The sequence below is a fragment of the Hyperolius riggenbachi genome, chromosome 6, assembly GCF_040937935.1.
Source record: "Hyperolius riggenbachi isolate aHypRig1 chromosome 6, aHypRig1.pri, whole genome shotgun sequence".
In the NCBI taxonomy this organism is placed as follows: Eukaryota; Metazoa; Chordata; class Amphibia; order Anura; family Hyperoliidae; genus Hyperolius; species Hyperolius riggenbachi.
The window spans coordinates 267,628,746-267,650,402 of record NC_090651.1 but is presented as its reverse complement, the minus strand read 5'-3'; the positions used below and the strand labels follow the sequence as shown (position 1 = coordinate 267,650,402).

Genomic DNA, 21,657 nt, shown 5'->3' with positions numbered 1-21,657 from the left:
AGGGAGCCTAGTGGTGTCCAAATTTATTACCTACATTTTGTAGCTTTGTATTGGGGGGGGGGGGGGGGCGGCAGATCAACTGAAGTGAGAGGTATATGGAGGCTGCCATATTTATTTCCTTTTAAGAAATGCCAGTTACCTGGCATCCCGCTGATCCTCTGCCTATAATACTATTAGCCATAGACCTTGAATAAGCATGCAGCAGATCAGAAGCAGAATAAATAGGTGCCAATATAGGCTGTAATGTGAATTACGGCTACAGCTGCGCTTAGAAGTTTATTTGGACACCGGCGAAAGACTGAGCCTAAACTACTTTACCAGTGTAATTTGTCAAATTACGTATTTCACCGGTGTCCATGGAGGCCTTGCGGAGGAATAGTAATTAACGCCATCGGGACTTTTGCAGGAGCAGGGTGAGCCATTTTTTGGCTTCATCCTGCACCCAAATTTGTTGGCGCAGTTTTTACATGCATGCACAGATCAGGTGTTTCTGACAGTATCGGTACTGACAAGATTGTTTCTGGTGTGATTCAGACACTAGTGCAGCCAAACGGACCAGCAGGACTGCTGGCTAACTGGTATTGCTTAAAAGGAAATAAATGTCAGCATCCATATACTTCTCACTACAATTGTCCTTTAAGGTTGGGGGGTGGGGGGGGAGGTTAGGGTTAGGTGCCATGGGGGGGGGGGTAGGTACCATGTGGGGGGTCTTAGTGTTGGGCACCACTAGTGGGGGGGTTGTCTTAGGTACACTGACCATGTAGGGGGGCACAGGAAAAGCAATTGGCGGTTGATGTGCCCCCTACATGGTCAGTGTAATAATTGGCTGTTCCTATTCCCCCCCCACCCCCCTCCCCACTCTCCCACATGGCCAGTATGATTGGTTGTTCTTGTGTCCTCTTATGTGGTCAGTGTATCCTTAGGTTTAGGCACCACTGGGAGAGGGGGGGGGGGGTATTAGGCTTAGAAATCGGTAGTGGGAGGATTCTGTGTGAGTAGGGTTAGGTTTAGTTATAGTTTTATAGTAAAATATCGGTAAAACTTACCAATATTTAATGCTATTGCTGATTGATACTAAAGCAACGCAAACACGCTCTATGGAACAAGACAGCCATCGTATAAAGATGTCCCATAGAGATCTGGCATACTGGAACTCTAAATGACACCTGTATGTCACTTAATTTTGTTTGGAGTTCCTCTTCAAACTTTGTGAAATATGAAGTGCCATCTCTGAACTTTTTAAAATGCCTGGCCTTTAATCAGACCTTAATTTTTTGGAGCACCAATTGTATTTATTTTTCTTTAAACCTTGTTCAGGAATGTTTTTTAGGTGTATTTTCCTATCTAGCACTCATTTGCAACAAGTAAGCTAAGAGAGAACTGAACACCTAGTCTGCTTATTGAGTGATTTCTAGCCAAACCTCCTGCACTACAGCCAGGAAATAGTCCCCTTTTGGTTGGAGGAGGTAATCAGTAGTAGGTGGTATTTATTTAATGATTGGATTACTTGTAGAACTTTTTTTCTTTTCTTTAGAATAATGGGTCTTTCCCTCCCCCTGCCCTTTGAAGCGCAGTTATTTCAGACGCCCCTTGGCATAATATGTTCACAGATGCAAAGCAGCATATCTCCAACAGAGCAGAAACTGGGCTCTGTTCAAATGTTCGGAGGGGGCCAGTTTGTAAGACTTTCAGCTTACGCAGGGTGGCAGAAAAAGCCTGGATTTGTAGGCTGGCACATGTGTGGGCTTTATGCCACCTTAGAGCGATTACATTTGCTTGGAATTTTTAGCTGCTCTTGTTCTGTGAAAAGCACTGTCAGCGCCACTATTGTTCCATCTGCAAAAAACATGCAAATTTGTTTTGGAGCTTGCGGAACATCTATTTTTGTCACCACATGCATATGCAGAGAGCCGCTTGGGTTCCAGCAAGATAATTTTAGGCTGTGCCATGCAGAATCATCCCGCGCTTGACGTAAATTGGTTTTCAGCAGTGAAAAGGTAGCAGATGATGTCTATAGCTCTTTCAAAGCAGCTTTCACTTTGAGGCTCAAAATCCATTTTCAAATAGACAAATTCATTCCTGACTCCTGGTAATTAAGAAGCTACACCTTAAAGTTAGACACTAAAATGTGAATTACTTGGATCAGGTTTTGCCGCACAACTTGTAGGAATAGCACGCGAAGTACAGTTTTATTTGGTACAGCTTAAAAAAAATTGCAAAAGCAATAGACCATCACTCATAACAACCCAGCTTATTTAAATAAAAAAATAAAAAAAAAGTATAAAGGCTTTTTGTTTAAAATGAAACCGGGTTGTAAATGTTGACCATAAGTACGGATCCCTACTGGATTTTCCATGCAGGATAACAGTGGAGATCTCCTCATAAGAGTTGTGACTGATGCCATCTATGTACCAGTTAGGCTTAAAGGGAAGGTTCAGGGAGGGTGGGTAAAAAATCAAAATCAATTTCCACTTACCTGGGGCTTCCTCCAGCCCGTGGCAGGCAGGAGGTGCCCTCGCCGCCGCTCCGCAGGCTCCCGATGGTCTCCGGTGGCGCGCCCGACCTGGCCAGGCCGGCTGCCAGGTCGGGCTCTTCTGCGCTCCAAGTCCTGGTACTTCTGCGTCCCACGCCGGCGCTCTGACGTCATCGGACGTCCTCCGGGCTCTACTGCGCATGCGCAGTTCTGCGCATGCGCAATAGAGCCCGGAGGACGTCCGATGACGTCAGAGCGCCGGCGTGGGACGCAGAAGTACCAGGACTTGGAGCGCAGAAGAGCCCGACCTGGCAGCCGGCCTGGCCAGGTCGGGCGCGCCACCGGAGACCACCGGGAGCCTGCGGAGCGGCGGCGAGGGCACCTCCTGCCTGCCACGGGCTGGAGGAAGCCCCAGGTAAGTGGAAATTGATTTTGATTTTTTACCCACCCTCCCTGAACCTTCCCTTTAAAGTGTAACTGTCGGGCATAAAATCAAAAATCAATTCTTTATTTTTATCTGGTAAACAAGTAATAAGGATGCTAATCAGGCAATCCAAAAGTTAAAATCTCTTTTCTTGTTTATAAATGATCAATCCCCAGTTTACCTGACTCTTATTTGGTCAGTTGCCGCACAAAAGAAGTTGCAGGCCATGCTTGGGTGTCTTTTTTTTATTTTTATTTTTTTGCTTCCTTATTTCCCCTCAGACTTAAAGAGGAACTGTAACCACAAATTGAACTCATCACCAGCGTGAAGCTGACATCCACTTTATGGGGGAAAACCAAGTCTTTCCAGGAAGAAGAAGCCAAAAAACACATTAAATACAGTGTTAAGGCATAAGCCCCGCCCACCTAATAAAGTTAGTCCGCGGCTGAATTTTAATTGAGCCTGGGACGAACAGCCATCTGGGAAGTAACAGTTGTGAAAAGAAGAAAAAAAAAAAAGCTCACGTCATCTCTGCAGGACACCTCGTGCAGAGGGAGAAGTGTACAGAGATAGCAGGGGCTGGCCGTGTGTGGTAGAGATGGGAAGTTCGGATCTTTTCAATGATCCGGATGATTCGAATCGGATCATTGAAGAGATCCGGATCTTTGATCCGAATCTCGGATCATTTTACTACCGGAAGCATTCGGGGGTGAAATGAACAGCAGGACAGGTCTGTGGAGTGTGGACAGGAGAAGGGGAGGGGGGTGGACACACAGAAGGGGAGAAGATGGACAGAGGGCAGGGAGTGGACAGAGAAGGGAGGAGGGACGAGCAGAGAGCAGAAATGTTTGCACGTAATACCCACATGCTGAAGTCATATGCTTTACATGTATTTCACCTATATGTTCATCTGTGTACTTTGAAAGAAAAGGTCGCACAGTGAAAGAAAGCATTCCCCAAAGATAAGTGCAGCTGTTTAGTGCCGAGTGCAGGAGGGCTTTTAGGACCATTGTAGTCCCTTACACACTCCAATGAGTTCTGGGTCACCATGAGCTTGCTGGTTAGTCTGTGCAGGAGGATTATATTGCCTTTCAATCACAGTGTCTGCAAAGTTACTGAGCTGTGCTGAGCTGAGCCAAAAGTTTCCAATGTGATCACTGTGCAGCACTACGGAACAGACAGCCTATAATGAGCAGCACATTGCAGCCAGTATGTGTGCTCTACACACATCTGGCAGTGGCACCCATGTCCCCTCTCTCTCATCTACCTGTGGCTGCAAGGCTGCCTCCCATCCAACAGAGCGATCCCTGCTTCCAGGACCCCGCTGCCCGCTGAGAGGGGGCGTGTCGCTCCTGGCCCCGCCCCTTTTGCGATCCGAATCGTTCATTTTGATGATTCGGATGATCGACTCATAAAATAGATTCGGATCAAAGATCCGAATCGTTCATGATCCGGACAACACTAGTGTGTGGCTCTCACTTCTCAGAGATCTCTTCGTGCTCGGGTGGTGAGCAGGAATTTCTGTGGGCAATCCGTCTCCTCCTCTCCCAGCCTCCCCCTGAAGGCTGCATCATCTCGTTCCCCCTGCTTGCAGAGTGTAATATATACACTGTGTATACATTGCCCAGTGTTGTGCATAGCTTCACTCTGCTCCCTTCAGCTGTCATCACAGCCGCTCAGTGTACTGAACTGTGTACTGTGCTGCAGAGTGGAGCGACACAACAACACTGGACAAGGTATACAGGGAGTATAGCCTGCGTTTTGCTAGGAGGAGGGAGAGAGATGCTGCAGCCTTCAGGGGGGGAGGGGGGCTTGCAGGTACATGATGGTCATGTAGAGAGGGGGGAGCTCCAGTGGTCAGATAATCCTCCCTAGGTGTAGTGGTTGTGTTAGTGGGTGGGTGTATATATATATATATATATATATATATATATATATATATATATATATATATATATATATATATATATATATATATATATATATATATATATATATATATATATATATATATATATATATATATATTTATACAGCGACCACACATGCAGGGGGGGAGGGTCCACTAGAATACCAGGGAATACAGCTAAAAGGTATGGAGGTTACTATACTACGGGGGTCAACGAGAAACTTTAAGGAAGCCTGTTTTATACTTATCTGGGGCTTTCTCCAGCCTTGTTAAGGCCACTTCATCCCTCGCCATCTCACCTGGCCACTCCTGTCCCCCGCTTCACCAGCAGCACCTGCTCCCTCGTCGCACTCCCGTACCTGGGAGCAATCTCTGCCTGCCATGGGGGAGCACGGCCGGGCCACACATGCGCAGTGAAGCACAACTCAGCTAGAGTACTGGGCTGTCCAGGAGTGGCCCAGGGGAGAAGGTGAGGGAACGAGCGGCCTCAAGGGGGCTGGAGGAAGCCCCAGGTAGGTATAAAGCCTGACATGATTATTGTCTCAGGTACACTGTAAATCCAGTAATTATAAAAGATTCATACATACCTGGGGATTCCTTCAGCCCCTCTGCACTGATCACTTCCACGCCGTCTTCCTCTGCCTTCTTGTTCGCATGCGCAGTGCGCCGCTATTCACTGAGCTAGCAGGACTGTTAATGAAAAAACAAGAAGGCAGAGGAAGACGATGTGGGGTGGGGGGCTGGAGGAAGCCCCATGTATGTATAAATCTTTTATACTTACTCGTCCCTGGTACACCTGGAATGAGAACCTGAAATGAAAATAAAAAGTCAAAATAACCATACACGGGTCATACTTACCTCTTGTGCAGTCTGCTCCTCAATCTCTTTCTCCTCTCCTGCGTCCTGTTTTGTCCACTGTGATCAATGGAATTCTCCATCCTCCATTTTAAAAATGGCCACTACTCCATAACAGCTTCCTGGTCAGTACTCTGTTATGCTGGGCATACACGGATTGATTGTTCTTATCAATCGAGCCACTAATGGCTCGATTGATAATTTCCGACAGGTCCGATACCCCGCCGGATTGCGTTCTCGATGCCCGTGGGCGGACAATGGGAAGAATGGGAAGAAAACGAGCGAAAGATAAGGAGCTCCCGCAGGGACGAGCGGGAATCGTCAGGCCAGGCACATGGCTAATTAATATTCACTGCACGGTGTGACGTGCAGTGTTTACTTCCTGGAGCGGCCGCTCTGTGCGGCGATTGGCCGGGCGGGGCCACATGATGCTGCATGCATCCGGGCGGGACCACGTGAGTACGCATCACGGACGCCAGAGTGAGCTGCACAACGCGGCTCACCTCTGACGTCCACATCAGAGAGCACCAGGCGTTGCGTTAGGGGCACGTTATGTGCCCTATAACGCCCCCTAAACGCAACGTCCTGGTGTGTAAGTAGCCTAAGTCGAAAACAAAATGCAGTTTAATTTTTTTGGGGGCTTCTTGCAGCACCCTGAAATCATCCTGTGCCTGCGCTGTCCTTCCACGACCTTCCAGTCAGCATCAGTGACCCTTCTCAAAGTTGGTTAGTTGTGGCCGGTCGCGAGGTACTACACATGCTTGGCCCTGGGCTGCATGCATTCTGATAGTAATGATTTTTCAGTACTGTGCATGTGTTCTGTACTGTGCGTGTGCAGAACGCTGCCTTGCACAGGAAAGCAATGTGGCGCCTGGCCTGGGGCCATTTATACAGCTTATTGGAGGCTGATACAGCTGACGAGAGGATCGCAGACTGACAACGTAGGCACAGGATGACTGGAGGAATACTGTGAGAAAACCAGGATTTAAGGGAATACTTTGGTAAAGGAGAGGGGACTACAAGACTGCCAGGGAAGACTTTGAAGGGAAACCACTAGACCACCAGAAAATACTGCCAGGAGGGTAGGGGACAACTAGTGGATCAGGTAATTCAGGAAACTGCTCCAGAAAGCGCCTAATAGTCACCAATGTAAGGTAGTGATAATCGGTGCCAAGGCATTGATCAAAAATCAATCTGACATTTATGGGAATCTATTTCCAGTAGGAATCTGCAGGGAATTGAATGAGAAAATCGTAAGTGTATGAGCACTTTGACGCTCTGCTAAAACTTGTATAGAAACAGACCTGATCTGCTTTCATTTTCCTTTCTCCTCTATGGGCCCTTTTCCATTACAAGCGCGATCGCAACTGCACTGCATTTGTGATCACACATGCTGCTTTATCCACTTGCTGCATTTACACTGTTGGGTTTGGAGCATGATTGCAATGAGAATCACGCAAGTCTATAACTGCATTCTGGGGAAAATGGGAGCACTAGTGGGATATGAGCACCGCGATTTATATGTAAATCGTGGTGCTCTCGCAATCAGTCAAAATCACAGCCAGTGGAAAAGGGCCCAGCCCATTACAATAAATCACCCTTTTTCCATACATTTATCCTTTTACTTACTAAACATGCTTTACAACAACCATTCAATTTTGTTTGTATATACAGACAAACAAATTTATGGGCCTGTTTCCACTAGGAGAGGTGTCCTGAAACACATGCACAGCAATGAAAGAGTTTCCACTGCGTGCATGTTATGCGGAGCAATCCGAGAATCTGCAGCATGCTGCAGATTCTCGCACGGCCGCATCCGCTTGCAGCCATGTCCCATCTCCTCCAATACACTTCCGCATCGGGAGATGCGGAAGTGATGCGGCCGGTGGCGAAAGTGATGCGATGCGGCTAGATAGCCACATTCGCATCACTTTGTAGTGAACTTCTCTCCACACATACATTGGGCGCCTTCAGATGACATCAGTCAGTTAAAAAAAAAGTGGTTACAGCCTAGTATAACAGTTACAGCTGCTGGAAGAAAGGAAAAAAACTGTTAACTTGCCAGGAGTACAAATGGTTCGTCTCATCACTCTCTAGGAGTCAGTTTTTTTTTTTGTTTTTTTTTTCTGTTTACAGTTCCTCTTTAACTAATGTACAGAAGCAAAAAAACACAACCCAGCATGCCCTGCAACTTCCTTTATGCGGCAACGTACCAAATAAGAGTCAGGTAAACTTGGGAATGATCATTTATAAAAAAGAAAAGTAATAGAGCTTTTAACTTTTGGATTGCCTGGTAAGCATCCTTATTACTTGTTTACCAGATAAAAATAAAGAATTGATTTTTGATTTTATACCCGACAGTCACACTTTAAGACGGTTTTAGAGTTGATGTTGTTTATGCAGTATACTTTACTACTACCGTATGTACTCGGCTATAAGTCGAGAAATTTGGGACTGACTCGCAGTATAAAAGTGGGGGGGGGGGGTCGCCTTATACTCGAGACAGTTCTAAGTTTCTCCACTTACAGCCTGGATGTGGGATGCTGCCTTCCCTTTCTCTCCTTCCAGGGCAGGAGCTGTTAGTTTCTCTGATCACCCCCTCCCACCCATCACACCCTAGAGTCGCTGTCTCACACTGTCCGTTCCCCCTCCTACATGATATAGTGCAGTGTCCAGCGGAAGTCACGTCCCTCATCAATCTAGTGCTGGGCTCTGCATCCTCTCTCGTACTTCTCTCACGCTGGTCTGCATAGCGTACTTTTGTTTCTGATTACATGTGATGTCGGGAGGTACGCTAATGTAGACCAGCGTGATGAGTGAATTACGGGAGAGTGTGCAGAACCTGGCGCTAGATTGATGAGGAATATGACTTCTGCTGGACACATTGTACTACATCATGGAGGAGGGGGAATGGACAGTGAGGCAGTCAGTCTAGTTTGTTGTGGGTGGGAGGGGGTGATCACAGAAGCTAACAGCTTCAGCGCTGCAGGGAGGGAAAGAAATATTTAATCTCTGGAGTCGCAGAAGAGAGCAGAGGAGGGGTCTCTGCTTTCTTGCTAAGTTCCACTGACTCCCCAAACAACTTATTTAGCAGTAGCTTATCTCCCCCCTGACTGCAAGAGAGATTTCTTGCAGTGTCCAGCAATGGATATTGGGGGATCAGGAAGAAAAAGCAAAATGGCTATCCCAGCCTGTAGTTCGGAAACACCCTGTTGTGCAGCAAAACCACTAACAGTCGTTCCGAACGATACTGTTAGCCACTCCCACTCTGCTGTCAAGCGCAGAAGTGCCCCATACACACAATGCAATTATAATTTCATATGGTAGTGTTGCTCAAGCATACAATTAGGCATGGACTTATACACAGTTACACTGCAGTCTCTTCTAGGCTATGAGTGTTAGTTTAGTACAGCAGAAGTCAAGCTTATTAAATAACAATTTAATATTCCAGGAAAAAGTGGAACAATGCAGAAAGTAATATATACAAAAGATGTACAAAAAACAAAGTAAAAAGTTACAATATTAAGAGTTTACAAAGATACACACAAGACAGGTTGCAGAAATAAAAGGGAAAAATAAACGTTACTGCGTTGTTTGAACCTTATTGGCGGGAGCACGCCGCTTTGACCAGTAGTCTGGCAGCCCTTAGCGTCCTTGCTATCTCCAGAGAGCTACAATTTTTTAGACATCTGGCCCTGCTTCTTATACTGGACTATACGCCTGGAGGCTGCAACTTCATTGGGAAGGGGAGGAACTAGTTTTAAGTGTATTTCACAGCAGATCAAAGGTTAGGGACTTGACTGCTCTTGGCATAAGCCATTTCCTGGCCAGAGGCAGTTTCTTGCCCCAAGACTAATGCAATTTCCCCGTTTGTGACATCACGGTCTGCCGAGCCACTTGTCACATCTGGGCTAGCTGTGACATGCAAATTTCAAGGTTTTTCCTGTCTCAGTTTTCAGGTCATCAAAAAGGACTTCCCCCACACCAGGTGACAATTGATTAAGGCTTCCTCGACATTCCAGCAGGCCTGTCATATGTAAATGTCAAACATTCCTGTCCACTTTGAACTTGGCAGACTCACTTAGTCGGATATGGTTTTGACCAACAGGCAGCCGTCTACATTTATACAAAAGATCAAAGCAATGCCCCACATTTGCAGGATGCCAGACAAAAGGGAACCTAATTACCCGGCTGTCCAGAGGAATTGTATGCTAATGTCGGTCTATTGACCCACACACACAATCACATTCACAGTCCATGAAGCTAGCTGCCAATACCTTCAAAGCCAGACTGGCTGACAGAATACACAGCAGATAGAAAAATGAAAAATACGCTTCTGTGCGATACCATACGGCGGCTATATTCTGCATATTACCGTACATATCATCCTCACCCCAATATATCCTCACAACCCCCAGTGTTCACACCCCTTCCCTTGCCTCACCTTAAAGGAGTAGACAAGCAACTTCTGTAACCCATAGTACTACTTACCCGGTACTTCCTCCAGCCCCTGGCATCTGCTATGTCCCTCGCCGCAGCTTCTATGGCCCCTGTTCCCCGACAGTGCGCATAACGACCTCCAGGTCATCCTCTGCTCGACTGTCAATCACCTCCACGTGGTCCGGAACGTACTGTGCTGGCGCAGAACTACTGCGAAGTACGTTCCGGACCACGTGGAGGTGATTGACAGTGGCGCAGTACAGGACGACCTGGAGGTCGTCCTGCACATCATCAGGGAATGGGGCCAGCGGGACATGGCAGCTGCCAGGGGCTGGAGGAAGCCCTGGGTAAGTAGTACTGTGGGTAGCAGGAGTTGCTTGATGACTCCTTTAATGCCCATCATGGCCTTGGAGCCCATCTCCCAAGCGTCATAAAACAAGTGTGGTCATCCTGATCTTCGCACCCATAAGTGTAGCCACAAAAACGCTGCCTCCTGCAGCATAAACACGTGTAAGTATTGGTTCTTATATTTACAGCTCTGGTTTCCTTTAAAAGCTCAGTAAAATGAGCACTTCCTTTCAGGTAAAGATTTTAGTAGATTGTGCACCATCCCAAAGTAAATCTCCAGGTGAGTGCCTGGGAGTGGAGGGATGTGGGAACCTATGATAAATTGTGCCGAAGGAACAATGTAAATTGTTTCTGGGTACATTGAGAAAAATAAGTGATAGAACTAAATTGGATATTGCGTTACTATGCAAGATATCAACATTCACACAAGTTGCTGTGACCAGGGTCAGAATTATGTGTTTAACTTTTCAAACAAATGACATTACTTTGGGTCAAAGACAAGCATGAATATTACTCTGTAGTCTGAGATGACAAGATTTTAATTAAATGTTGTTCTGGTTTTTGGTATATGTGTGTATGCAACATATAATATCTCTGACACAAATCGGATTTAAATTCAACTTAATAGGAACTTCAGAAAATTCTAGAAATGGTGAATTGTAAGTGGCATAGTAAGGTGCGTAGTCACATCTTCTATGGGGGTGTCACTGCTGCCAAATCTTCATTGATCTAATGTCACAGCACTTTGGGAAAGGCCTGGTGACAACTGTAGGCTTTGGCAGAGACTCCTCAAACATGGCTGATCCAGTCTCTAGTTCAATTTACAAGCTGTTAGCTAGTGCACCGTGAGAGCGCTACTGACCAGAAACATTGAGTTGTTGCCATGGAGAATCTCTGCACCAGAATATGCAGCTTTCACCAGGGATTTTTAGAATACTAAACTCAGAAATATTGGTGGACCTGTGAACAGTGACTCTTCCACAAGGAAATGGAATATACATCCTTCATTTCTAGTCTATTGTTCTTGTGCTTTTAGGTAGTGCTGACCTCTTCTGCAGCACGTTAGAGTACATAGTCATATCACTGAGCATCCCTCAGAGAAACTCTAAATGGAATCCCTGCTATAGTTGTGTATCTAACCATATTCTAAGGCTAATTTTGGGCACTAGTTAACTCATCAGTGTTTTTGACATGGGAGAGGACGCCCCACAAATAGACTAGTAGAACATACAAACTCCACACATAACTGAAATCCAAACATGGAAAGCTGGAGCTGCAAGGCAGGGGAACTAATTTATCTTGCTGGCCATAATGCTTATGAATATTTGTAGAGAATGATGACTCTCTGGTAACTGTTGGGCTTTCTGCAGGCATTCCATGAAGAATATTCACGGCTCCACAAGCTTGCTGAGGAGGAGCCCTCTTTGTCCAGTGACCCTCGATTGCAGCATGTTCTGGTGTACTTTTTTCAGAACAAGGCCCCTGCTCGTGTGATTGAACGGACATTGCTAGAGCAGTTTGCAGATAAAAATCTCAGCTATGATGAACGGTGAGCATGACTGCATTGTAGCCTATGAACTGATGCCTTATTGAAGTTGTTATATGCATGCCTAATTTACTCAGGTTGGCAGATGTGGGCTTGTCTCAACATGTTACTGTTATCCAAGCATCCAATCATTGAATTTAACATGCTTGGATGACTAAAATCCAATTCTATCGCGATATCCTTTTTTGGGTTAATGGTGACCTAGAAGTGAATAGGCAGCGGTTTTAACAGTGATAGTTGACCACGATCATAAAGCCTCATCTGCATAAACTGCCTTAGGCCCGGTTCGCATTTGCGTTTAGTGGCAAACGGATCTGTAAAAAACAAATCTGTTAGTACAGGTCGATCGGATCCGTTTTCACTCCGTTTGCTTTCCACTGCTTCCGTTCAGTTTTCCTATACCCCTCCCCAGACCCTCACCCCCAAAATGGAGTTTGCCACTTAGAACAGTCTGTTTCTTCACTAGTATGATCCTCCAGATCACATCTGGAAACAACCCCATACATGACATGGCTGTAACCTCTGACTCTCTCATGAGTAAGAGGGAAGCCGGTATAGATGGGATAAGTCTTGGGAGAAAGTTAAATGAGGTTTTGGCTCACATGGGACTCCATTTATTAAGCATTACCACATTCGGTAATGCAGAAAACAGCTGACTTAACCAAGCATTTAGAAAAAATGTGAATTCATCATGGCTGTTACCGCATGGAAAGCTGAAATTACCGAGAAGTGAGGTAAATTACCGACTTATTTCATAACTGCCTCAAGAGATGTCCTTATATGTCAATTTATCAAGGTTACAGCATGCGGTATCAGATTCGGTCATTACCAGCAGCTCTGAGGTGGCGAAAAACAGCTTTGAATTCCTTCCGTTTGGCTATCCCAATGATTGACAGAAGCAGGGAGTCAATAGAAACCGCTCCTGTCTCCTGGAAGTCCCTGTAATCAGATTTGATAGGTTGCGCAGGCATCTCAGGTGGGACAAACTTTTCTACCCCCAAGGCAGTGAGCAGAGAGAATGGAACAAAATGGGCTAGTGGGGAAATTGCTTAAGCATGGCATCTGTAAATGTTTCTTGGAAGTTCATCTAAGCTGTGGAAATTAAAGTGGTTTCGAGATGAACTTTTACTCGTTGCATAATTGTGTTCCTTTCATATAGTTTTAGCCAAATACTTTTTGTTTTAATACTCTTAATTCCCTATAAACTAAACAAGCCTCGCCCACAGCTCCTTTTGTGCCTTGGCACCGTAGCAAGGGCTTATGGGAGCTCAGTCTGGGCAGGAAGAGGAGGAGGTTACTAGCCATTAATTTCAGAGGGGAGGAGGAGAGGGGACTGAATTTACACACAGGCAAGCTGATAGCATCTACAGCCCTCAGCCTGTGACAATGTGACAAATAGAACATGGCTGCCCTCATTGTATCACAGGAATAAAAAACTTTTTAAACTGTTTGCAGCTAGATATGCTGTGTAAATTATCTAAACTTTAGATAAGCTATATAGACAAGTTACTTGTTATAGTTAGTTTTTCATCTCGGATTCGCTTTAACTAAAAAGACTAATGGACAGATTCAGAGCAAGCAGAGGCAGTATGACGAACAGTATAAAAAACCTATACATCTTAGGGATGTCTGGTTGCCTCTTACTAGTACAATGCTGTCATTGCACGGAACAGCTTACCGTATATACTCGCATACAAGCCGAATTTTTGACCCCCAAAAAGGGGGTCAAAAGTTGGGGGGTCGGCTTGTATGCGAGTCTTCCCTGGTGGTCTAGTGGTGGGTGGTCGGGTGGTCCGCGCCCCGCTCCCCCCCCTCCCCGCTCCCCCCGCGGCCGCTGCTGCTATTACCTTGTTAGACAGCGGCCGCTTCCTAATCCGCGTTCCTCTTCTTTCTCAGAGTGTATCACGCTGCTGTGACGATGCAGGGGGCAGGAAAGAGCGGTTCCCTTGGTAACGGCGATACAGATCGCCGCTATAGGGAGCCGCGCTCTTTCCTGCCCCCTGCATCGTCACAGCAGCAGCGCCGGGCGCGCTGCTGTGATACACTCTGAGAAAGAAGAGGAACGCGGATTAGGAAGCGGCCGCTGTCTAACAAGGTAATAGCAGCAGCAGCGGCGGCCGCGGGGGGAGCGGGGGGGAGCACTACCCACCTATGCTGGGCACTATACTGGCTAAACTGGGCACTTTACTAGCCATACTTGGGTACTATACTAGCTAAACTGGGCACTATACTGGCTAAACTGGGCACTATACTGGCTAAACTGGGCACTATACTGGCTAAACTGGGCACTATACTGGCTAAACTGGGCACTTTACTAGCCATACTTGGGTACTATACTAGCTAAACTGGGCACTATACTGGCTAAACGGGGCACTATACTGGCTAAACTGGGCACTATACTGGCTAAACTGGGCACTATACTGGCTAAACTGGGCACTATACTGGCTAAACTGGGCACTATACTGGCTAAACTGGGCACTATACTAGCCATACTGGGGCACTATACTAGCTAAACTGGGCACTATACTAGCCATACTGGGGCACTATACTAGCTAAACTGGGCACTATACTAGCTAAACTGGGCACTTTACTAGCCATACTGGGGCACTATACTAGCTAAACTGGGCACTATACTAGCTAAACTGGGCACTATACTAGCTAAACTGGGCACTATACTGGCTAAACTGGGCACTATACTGGCTAAACTGGGCACTATACTAGCTATATTGGGACACACTGGGGGGCTGCACCAATCCAGCATTTCCTACCCCCGGCTTATATGGGGGTCAATCATTTTTCCCTGTTTTTTCAGGGAAAATTTGGGGGGTCGGCTTATATGCGGGTCGGCTTATATGCGAGTATATACAGTACTCTTCTTCGGTTACTGAACAGGTTTTCGTCAGTGGGCTTTGGTAAATTACTGAGCTTCTGCCGCACCAGTGAAAATCTTGATGAATTTGCAAAAAAGGTCTATACACCAAATGTTGTTGTTTTTGTTTTTTATCGAACCACCTTTGATAGATTGAAGCCATGGTCTTCAATCTTCTGGGGATCACCCAGCATGAATCTTACGCCACACTTGCTGCTGCTTAACTCTGATGCAGTGTAGCACCTGCTTTTACCGCTCCCACCACGATCGTTCGCACCCAAGAGGGATGTTTAAGCTGTCATATGACAGCTGACCTCTCCCCTCACTGATCAGGAGCCATAGCGATTGGCTAGTGATCACTGTAAGCGGAGGTCAGAGGGGAAGAAGCGAACCGGGTCTCACCTGCCTAATGTTCCCACGGCAATCGTTGCTCCTCTCCGCTCTGACCGGCATCTCTGCTCGCTTTGCCTTGTCAGGTCCTGGCTTTATCTCAGCAAGCCGCAACCCGGAACTTAGCGGCAGTGCGAGTGGGGATGCCCCACTAGCTAAACTGGGCACTATACTGGCTAAACTGGGCACTATACTGGCTAAACTGGGCACTATACTGGCTAAACTGGGCACTATACTGGCTAAACTGGGCACTTTACTAGCCATACTGGGGCACTATACTAGCTAAACTGGGCACTATACTGGCTAAACTGGGCACTTTACTAGCCATACTTGGGTACTATACTAGCTAAACTGGGCACTATACTGGCTAAACTGGGCACTATACTGGCTAAACTGGGCACTATACTGGCTAAACTGGGCACTATACTGGCTAAACTGGGCACTATACTGGCTAAACTGGGCACTATACTAGCCATACTGGGGCACTATACTAGCTAAACTGGGCACTATACTGGCTAAACTGGGCACTTTACTAGCCATACTTGGGTACTATACTAGCTAAACTGGGCACTATACTGGCTAAACTGGGCACTATACTGGCTAAACTGGGCACTATACTGGCTAAACTGGGCACTTTACTAGCCATACTGGGGCACTATACTAGCTAAACTGGGCACTATACTGGCTAAACTGGGCACTTTACTAGCCATACTTGGGTACTATACTGGCTAAACTGGGCACTATACTGGCTAAACGGGGCACTATACTGGCTAAACTGGGCACTATACTGGCTAAACTGGGCACTATACTGGCTAAACTGGGCACTATACTGGCTAAACTGGGCACTATACTAGCCATACTGGGGCACTATACTAGCTAAACTGGGCACTATACTAGCCATACTGGGGCACTATACTAGCTAAACTGGGCACTATACTAGCTAAACTGGGCACTTTACTAGCCATACTGGGGCACTATACTAGCTAAACTGGGCACTATACTAGCTAAACTGGGCACTATACTAGCTAAACTGGGCACTATACTGGCTAAACTGGGCACTATACTGGCTAAACTGGGCACTATACTAGCTATATTGGGACACACTGGGGGGCTGCACCAATCCAGCATTTCCTACCCCCGGCTTATATGGGGGTCAATCATTTTTCCCTGTTTTTTCAGGGAAAATTTGGGGGGTCGGCTTATATGCGGGTCGGCTTATATGCGAGTATATACAGTACTCCGGTTACTGAACAGGTTTTCGTCAGTGGGCTTTGGTAAATTACTGAGCTTCTGCCGCACCAGTGAAAATCTTGATGAATTTGCAAAAAAGGTCTATACACCAAATGTTGTTGTTTTTGTTTTTTATCGAACCACCTTTGATAGATTGAAGCCATGGTCTTCAATCTTCTGGGGATCACCCAGCATGAATCTTACGCCACACTTGCTGCTGCTTAACTCTGATGCAGTGTAGCACCTGCTTTTACCGCTCCCACCACGATCGTTCGCACCCAAGAGGGATGTTTAAGCTGTCATATGACAGCTGACCTCTCCCCTCACTGATCAGGAGCCATAGCGATTGGCTAGTGATCACTGTAAGCGGAGGTCAGAGGGGAAGAAGCGAACCGGGTCTCACCTGCCTAATGTTCCCACGGCAATCGTTGCTCCTCTCCGCTCTGACCGGCATCTCTGCTCGCTTTGCCTTGTCAGGTCCTGGCTTTATCTCAGCAAGCCGCAACCCGGAACTTAGCGGCAGTGCGAGTGGGGATGCCGGGCAGAGCGGAGGGGGCTAGAGCTGCTAATCACTGGAGCCTGGGAGGTGAGTAAAGGCTGATGGCTATACTGGGGACCCCGATGCCTAGCTATCTATACTGGAGATATGGCTGCCTGACTATCTAAACCTTCCTCCCCCCGCACGTAAAAATGCCCTGGTCCTTAAAGGGGGTTAGGTAGCCAGTCCCCAGAAGGTTAAGATATTGGAATCACTATAGTTTTAGTTTCAGCGCAGGCTATTTTTAACTAAAGTCTTATCTGTTTCAAAAGTCACACATTTAAAAAATATTGAAAACAGCCTTTTTATTTCTATTCTCAGCTCAATAAGCATTATGAAGGTGGCTCAAGCTAAGCTAAAAGAGATTGGCCCAAATGATATGGACATGAGAGAATACCAGGTTGGTATTGGTTTGGTGCTTCGATTTCTCTATTTGCATTTCTTTCTTTAGTGTTAGTAAATAAAACACACAAAGGCCAAATGCTGGTAGAGAAGGCAGACACTTGACTACTGTGATGTAAATTGTGCAGTGTAAATATAAGCATGTTTTAAAAATCTGTCCTTCCTCTACAGAAGTGGCATGAAGATTACAGCCAGTTTCGGAAGGTGGCGGTTTATCTTCTAACTGGACTAGAACTTTATCAGAAAAGGAAGTAAGTGGTTATTAGGGGAAACCTGTCTCTAACCTGGGTTAGATGGAAACCTACACGATCAGCTGTTACTTTCTTAACTGAAAATAGTAAGTCAACATGAATTGGTAGCAAGAATACAGGTCACTAAAGTAAGAGCACGGTGGGTTGATCTTCATCCTGTGTCTGCTCTGGTGAAGACATTCTGTAGAGAGAAGCTGCCCTCTCCATTGAAAGAAGTGGGAGCTCAGTAGTAGTGATAAGCAAACTTTATCTTCATCTACTGAGCCGTTCCCATGAGGCAGAGGATGGAATTTGAAGATCTGTTAGGAACCCCTTTAGCGACATGAGGGATCATTGTTGACTAGGGTAGCTTTACCACCAGGCAAACTTCAATAAACATTTGCTATTTAGTAGAAGGGCTTTTCGTTCTTTTAGTCCCCTATACTTGCCTAGTACTTTTGGGTCGCCCCTAGCTGCATGGGTATTCTGTTCATCAGTTTACATTACAGTGCCCCAGCAATGGATCAGTTAAAGGAACACTATCGATTAACATGTTTGTTTCAATTGAGATAGAAAATATTTGGAAAGTGCTGCTAAGTACTGGTGTATACATTTCACTGCTTATCTATTTTATCTATTTGATTACTGTGATCTAATTCCTTTCACATTTTTCTGATGCCAGTTCTGAGGGCAGACTCAGCCATGAGGGGAGGGGGGAAATTCCCTCAGAGTGTCAGTTAACTCTGTGTGCAGAGAGCTCAGTCAGAGACAGGCAGAGCTTTCTTTCAGAGAGCAGAGGAAATGTATCTTATGTGCAAAATAAACATTTGTAAAAAAAAAAAACTGTGTGAAACCTGATACCTGTTTTCAAATCTGCTTCAAATATTACACTTTTCTTAGTATGTCAGACTGCAGAGATTCATACAGATTCATACCTCTGCAAATGAGACATTCCAAAGTAGCTAAAATCTACACGCAATGAATTTAAAGACTTTGCCTCTGATATTTAACATGAAAAGTAGGAAAATGTTTAGCACAGCTACTTAGACATTATTTGTACATTGTAATTTTAGAACACTTGGTTATTGATAGTATTCCTTTAATGTCCCATAGTGATTTAAGATTTCTTTGAATGTGTAAGTTTTGATCCCCAGGTCATTATTTAGCAAAAGGGTGTATGTAATTATTTAATATTCTCCCATAGTGTCTCCACCCCACTATCCTCTAGACCAGGTGTAGGGAACCTTGGCTCTCCAGCTGTGATAAAACTACAAATCCCAGCATGCATTTGCCTTTATTAATCATGACTGTGGCTGTCAGACTCCTGCAATGCATTGTGGTACTTGTAGTTCCTTAACAGCTGGAGAGCCAAGGTTCCCTACCCCTGCTCTAGACTGTAAACTTGCAACGGCAGGGACCTCCTATTGTTTTCTTATGCTGCTTTAATTTATCATATGAACATGTACCATATTGGCAATGTCTCAAGCCACACATCAACTATATGTATTTGTATTGCTTGATATAGTTATTGTACATAATGTTGAACGGCTCACGTATCTATGCGCCCTAATATTTGTTTTGTACTATGTACAGCACTACGGAAATGTTGGCTCTCTGTACATAAAATAATAATGGCATTCCGCAGGTGGGTTCAACATATGTAGGAATGCATTAGATGATGGCGTTTAAAAAAAAATTAAATTGCTTTTTGGCACAAAATTCAATAAAAACTTTAAAGTAGAATTATAGTCTGATAAAATAAAGTGGACCTAAACTCTTGCACAGCAGACAAATAAAACGCCTATAGTTGCTGAGAAATTCACTGTGTGTGTTTATAAGGAGCAACCTGTAACTCCCCCTTATCTGCAAGTAATCCTCAAGTGTAAATCACAGCTGTCAGTTGTTCCTGAGTGCTTGTCTGTGCTAATATGTAAACACTGGAGCTTAACCCTTTGTGCTTCCAGGAAGAACTGCTGGATCTTATTAGGAGTTCTATAAGTTGTAGCAAAGAAATGTGTTTTTTGTTTTAAGGGAGGAAGTTCTGAGTATAGGTTCTGCTTTAAGAACTTAAGGTAACAATTTTTTTTGTCAGGCTTCCTGATAGTGAGGCTTCTTTCCCACCAGGACGTTGCGTTTTAGGGGACGTTATAGGTCACATAACGTGCCCCTAACGCAACGCCTGGTGGTGGACGAGGACACTACCTAGAGCTGCGTTCTGCAGCTCTTGGTGTGCCTTTTTTGTGCCATGCATGTGGAAACCACGTATTCCCGCCAGCCAATCGTCGCACAGAGCGGCCACTCCAGGAAATACTGCACGTCACTGAGTGCAGTGAATATTAATTAGCCATGTGGTTGGCCGTGGAGGAGGAGGGGAGACCTCCTCCAACATTACTGAGCATGTGCAAACAGTCTAACGCGGCTTAGCCGCGTATAACGCACAGCATGCAGCACTTTATTTAAACGTGCTGCGTTACAATGTAACGCAACGTGGGCACTGAACAGCCAATTGATTTTTCATTGCTGTGCGGTGGGCTGCGTTACAGGCTGCTCTAACGTGCGCCTGTAACGTCTTACTGTGAAAGCAGCCTGAATGTACATTGTAGCTCAGTGTTCTGTATTGTGAGTTCAATAGTGGATGCATCTCCTAGACTTAAAAACTGGAGAGGCCTTATAGTTGGGAATGGCAGAGCAGGCCTGGCTTTTATGTGAAAGTTAAAGCTTTTCATATTACTGTGCCTTTGGAACTACTGATGGCCTTCTTTGAGTGCATCTTCTGATGTACTTGCATTGTATGACCCAGTTCTATTACGAATATCAGTGACAGTTTTGTTTATCCATATTCAACATTTTCATGTAACTAAGCAGTCATAAGATGTAACTTTGCATTTTCTTTTTAGGTACCCTGAAGCCCTCACATATCTTGTGCATGCTTATCGACATAACAGTGCCCTGCTGAGTTTCGGAGTCAAACGTGGAATAGATGAGAACCTCATTGAAGTCTTCAGGAGGAAATGCTTTTTGGTATGAATTCTAGTCTGGATAAGAGTGCTGCATTCATTAGTATTAGGGCAGGGAGGTCAAACTGGTCCTTCGAGGGCCGAGGTCCATACACATTTTTGACACTGATAAAATTATTTGTTGGGTCTGAATCCGGAAAGGTGTGGTCCATCCGGTTGAACACATTCCTCTTTCTCAGTCCTATCCTATCCTAAACTCTGGCATGGATCTGGCCCTCCAGGCCTGGAGTTTGACACCTGTGTATTAGGGCGATACAACTCACGAGAAGCTGCTGCTGTGAAAATGGAACTTTTTAACGTGAACCTTAAGTGACAAAAAGAACTTCAGTTAAACTTAATCGAGGCTTCTCCTTCCCCCCCCCCCCCCCCCCCCCTCCATAGTCCTTTAGGTCCCTTGCTGTCTTCCTGGTCTGTGTCACTGTGCCCCTCCAAAAAGCTTGTTGGCTGGACCAGACATGGGCCACTGCAGGGCCCAGGCCATACGCCTCCTCAGTCTCACGGGCATGCCTGGGAGTGTTCTGCGCATGCACGTTTTACAAACTGCGCATGCCCCTATTGCTCCCAGCTATGGGAACACTCAAGGCGTTCATGGCCAGGGCAGCAGCACAATGAAAGGGGCCTGGAGGACATTGAGGGACTACAGCGGACAGGAAGAAGCCACGGTTTAAGTAACTACATTTTTTTGGTCTTTTTAGGTTTTCTTTAAAGAGAGCTTGAGGTCGGATTTAATTATGTTACTGGGGCACAGAGGATGGTTGTCCACACTAAGACCAGCCTCCGTTGCCCCATGGTGTGCCTCCATGTCCCCCCTGCACGCCGCTATACCCCCGCAGTGCTGGCGACACGCAGCGTGTCACCAGCACAATGTTTACCTAAGCGCTGTCTGTCAGCACCGCTCCCCCGCCTCCTCCGCATCGGCGCTACCCGCCCCTGTCCCTTCCCTCCCGCTGATAGGAGGGAAGTGACACGGACGGGTAGCGCCGATG

General features: G+C 45.9%; 1 protein-coding gene across 3 annotated transcripts in view; it reads left to right on the top strand.

Annotated features, from left to right (window-relative positions):
- Positions 1-21,657, top strand: part of USP28 (ubiquitin specific peptidase 28) — a 156,003-nt gene that overhangs the window by 102,858 nt on the left and 31,488 nt on the right. For all 3 annotated transcript variants that reach the window (XM_068240790.1, XM_068240791.1, XM_068240792.1), the window contains 4 exons: positions 11,820-11,998; positions 17,344-17,422; positions 17,596-17,675; positions 20,552-20,675. In XM_068240790.1, coding sequence (XP_068096891.1) covers positions 11,820-11,998; positions 17,344-17,422; positions 17,596-17,675; positions 20,552-20,675 — 462 coding nt within the window. The remainder of the gene's footprint in view (positions 1-11,819; positions 11,999-17,343; positions 17,423-17,595; positions 17,676-20,551; positions 20,676-21,657) is intronic.